Genomic DNA, 2,742 nt, shown 5'->3' on the forward strand with positions numbered 1-2,742 from the left:
CATTTGATTTTTTGTTGATTTGATTTTCTGTTCTCTTCATCAAGTTGGCTTAAAGTTTATCAATTTTATTCGACTTTTCAGGAACCAGCTTTTATTTTTTATCATTTCTATATCCTCTTTTGATTTCTGGTTTATCAATTTTCCTCTAAACTTCAATTTCTTCTGTTTTGTTTATTAAGGATTTGTTTAATTGCTGGCTTCTTATTCTTTTTTTTTTTTTCATAGTTCAGTTTGTTTATTAAAAACATCTATGTGGTTGCCACAGCAGCTGCCTGGGTCCTCTGGACAGACACTCGAGTGTGAGTCTTCACAAGATGGTCGGTGAATTCCTGATAGGGAGACTTAGTGAACACAGTCTCCTTCCACAGGTCTGGGGTTAGATAGCTGTATGTTTTGGAGATGGCATCAAAGGTAGCTTTAGCAAAGTTGCCCAGAGTGGCAGTACAGCCTCTTGCAGAAGTATAGCAGTCATCAATTCCAGCCATCATCAGGAGTTTCTTAGGCACAGGAGCTGAGACAATGCCAGTACCTCTAGGAGCGGGGATCAGGCGCACCAGAACCGATCCACATCGCCCAGTGACCTTGCAGGGCACTGTGTGAGGCTTGCCAATCTTGTTCCCCCAGTAGCCACGTCTCACAGGAACAATGGACAGCTTGGCCAGAATGATAGCACCACGAATAGCTGTGGCCACTTCCTTGGAGCACTTGACACCCAGACCAACATGGCCATTGTAGTCACCGATGGCCACAAAAGCCTTGAACCTAGTACGTTGCCCAGCTCTAGTTTGTTTCTGGACAGGCATGATCTTCAGAACCTCATCCTTCAATGAAGATCCCAGGAAGAAATCTATGATCTCGGACTCCTTGATCGGGAGTGAGAAAAGATAGATCTCTTCCAAAGACTTGATCTTCATGTCCTTGACTAGGCGGCCCAGCTTGGTGACAGGAACCCACTCCTTGTCTTCAGCCTTTCCTCCCCGGGCTCCGCGGCCCCGGCCTCGGCCTCGGCCACGGCCCCGGCCTCGACCTCGGCCCCCACTGCCGAAGCCACCGCGGAAGCCACCCCGACCTCCGACTCCGGGGCCCCCGGGGCCTCCCGCACCTCCTGCAGCACCGGCGTCGTCCGCCATTTGGTGTTCACTAGAAGTAGAAGCCTGGCTTCTTATTCTTAAGTACAATTTGTTTGATCAGTTGTCTCCTTTTCTATTTTTTCACTTGCATTTTGGGATCTATACACACATGCATATATACATATGTGTGTATATGTGTGTGTGTATATATATATGTGTGTGTGTATATATATATATATATATATATACACACATATATATGTATGTATACTCTCAGGAACATATTGATATATTTCTTGAGGCCAGCTTTAGATATATCCCATCAATTTTAGCATACTGCTTCACAATTATCACTGTCTTTAAAAATTATCTATTTTTATATTATTTCTTCATTGGCTACTTCTAATTTGGTATTTCATTATTGACTCTCCATGTGGACCTGTGTCTTTTTTTTTTTTACAAACAAGGCATTATGTTTATTTAATATTTTTAGTTTTCAGCGTTGACTTTCACAAGAGTTTGAATTACAAATTTTGTCCCCATATCTACCCTCCCACTCACTCCAAGATGGCATATGTTCTCATTGCCTCATTCCCCAGTCAGCCCTCCCTTCTGTCACCCCATCCCCCATCCCCTTTTCCCTTACTTTCTTGTAGGGCAAGATAGATTTCTATGCCCCATTGCCTATATATCTTATTTCCCAGTTGCATGCAAAAGCAACATTTTTTTGAACATCTGCTTTCAAAACTTTGAGTTCCAAATTCTCACCCCTCTTCCCTCCCCACCCACCCTCCCTAAGAAGGCAAGCAATTCAACATATGCCACGCATGTATCATTATGCAAAACCCTTCCACAATACTCATGTTGTGAAAGACTAACTATATTTTTCTCCCTCCTATCCTATCCCCATTTATTCAGTTTTCTCCCTTGACCCTGTCTCTTTTCAAAAGTGTTTGCTGTTGATTACCCCCTCCCACTATCTGCCCTCCCTTCTATTGTCCCCCCTTTTAATCCCCTTCCTCCTTCTTTCCTGTGGGGTAAGATACCCAATTGAGTGTGTATGTTATTCCCTCCTCAAGTCAAATCCTATGAGAGCAAGATTCACTCATTTCCCCCTCACCTGCCCCCGTTCCCTTCCAAGAGAACTGCTTTTTCTTGCCACTTTTATGTGACATAATTTACTTCATTCTATCTCTCCCTTTCTCCCTCTCTCAATATATTCCTCTCCCATCCTTTGATTTAATTTTATTTTTTTAGATATGGTCCCTTCATATTCAACTCACCCTGTCCCCTCTGTCTATATCTATATCTATATCTATATCTGTATATGTATATGTGTGTGTGTGTGAGCGCATGTGTGTGTGTCTGTGTATTCCCTTCAGCTACCCTAATACTGAGGTCTCATGAATTACACACATCATTTTTTTCCATGTAGGAATGTAAACAAAACAGTTCAACTTTATTAAGTCCCTTATGATTTCTCTTTCTTGTTTACCTTTTCATGCTTCTCTTGATTCTTGTGTTTGTAAGTCAAATTTTCTATTCAGCTCTGGTATTTTCACTGAGAAAGCTTGAAAGTCCTCTATTTTATTGAAAATCTATATTTTCCCTTGGAGCATGATACTCAGTTTTTCTAGGTAGGTGATTCTTGGTTTTAATCCTAGCTCCATTG

The 2,742-nt window shown here is 42.0% G+C and overlaps 1 protein-coding gene across 1 annotated transcript; it reads right to left on the reverse strand.

Moving 5' to 3' along the window:
- Window positions 1-227: 227 nt before the first annotated feature.
- On the reverse strand, window positions 228-1,147 carry LOC118853818 (40S ribosomal protein S2). The gene has a single exon (XM_036764035.1). It carries the CDS (start codon window positions 1,128-1,130, stop codon window positions 249-251), a length of 882 nt encoding a protein of 293 aa, XP_036619930.1. The 5' UTR covers window positions 1,131-1,147; the 3' UTR covers window positions 228-248.
- Between the last annotated feature and the right edge of the window lie 1,595 nt (window positions 1,148-2,742).

Source organism: Trichosurus vulpecula, chromosome 6 (genome assembly GCF_011100635.1).
Source record: "Trichosurus vulpecula isolate mTriVul1 chromosome 6, mTriVul1.pri, whole genome shotgun sequence".
Lineage (NCBI taxonomy): Eukaryota > Metazoa > Chordata > Mammalia > Diprotodontia > Phalangeridae > Trichosurus > Trichosurus vulpecula.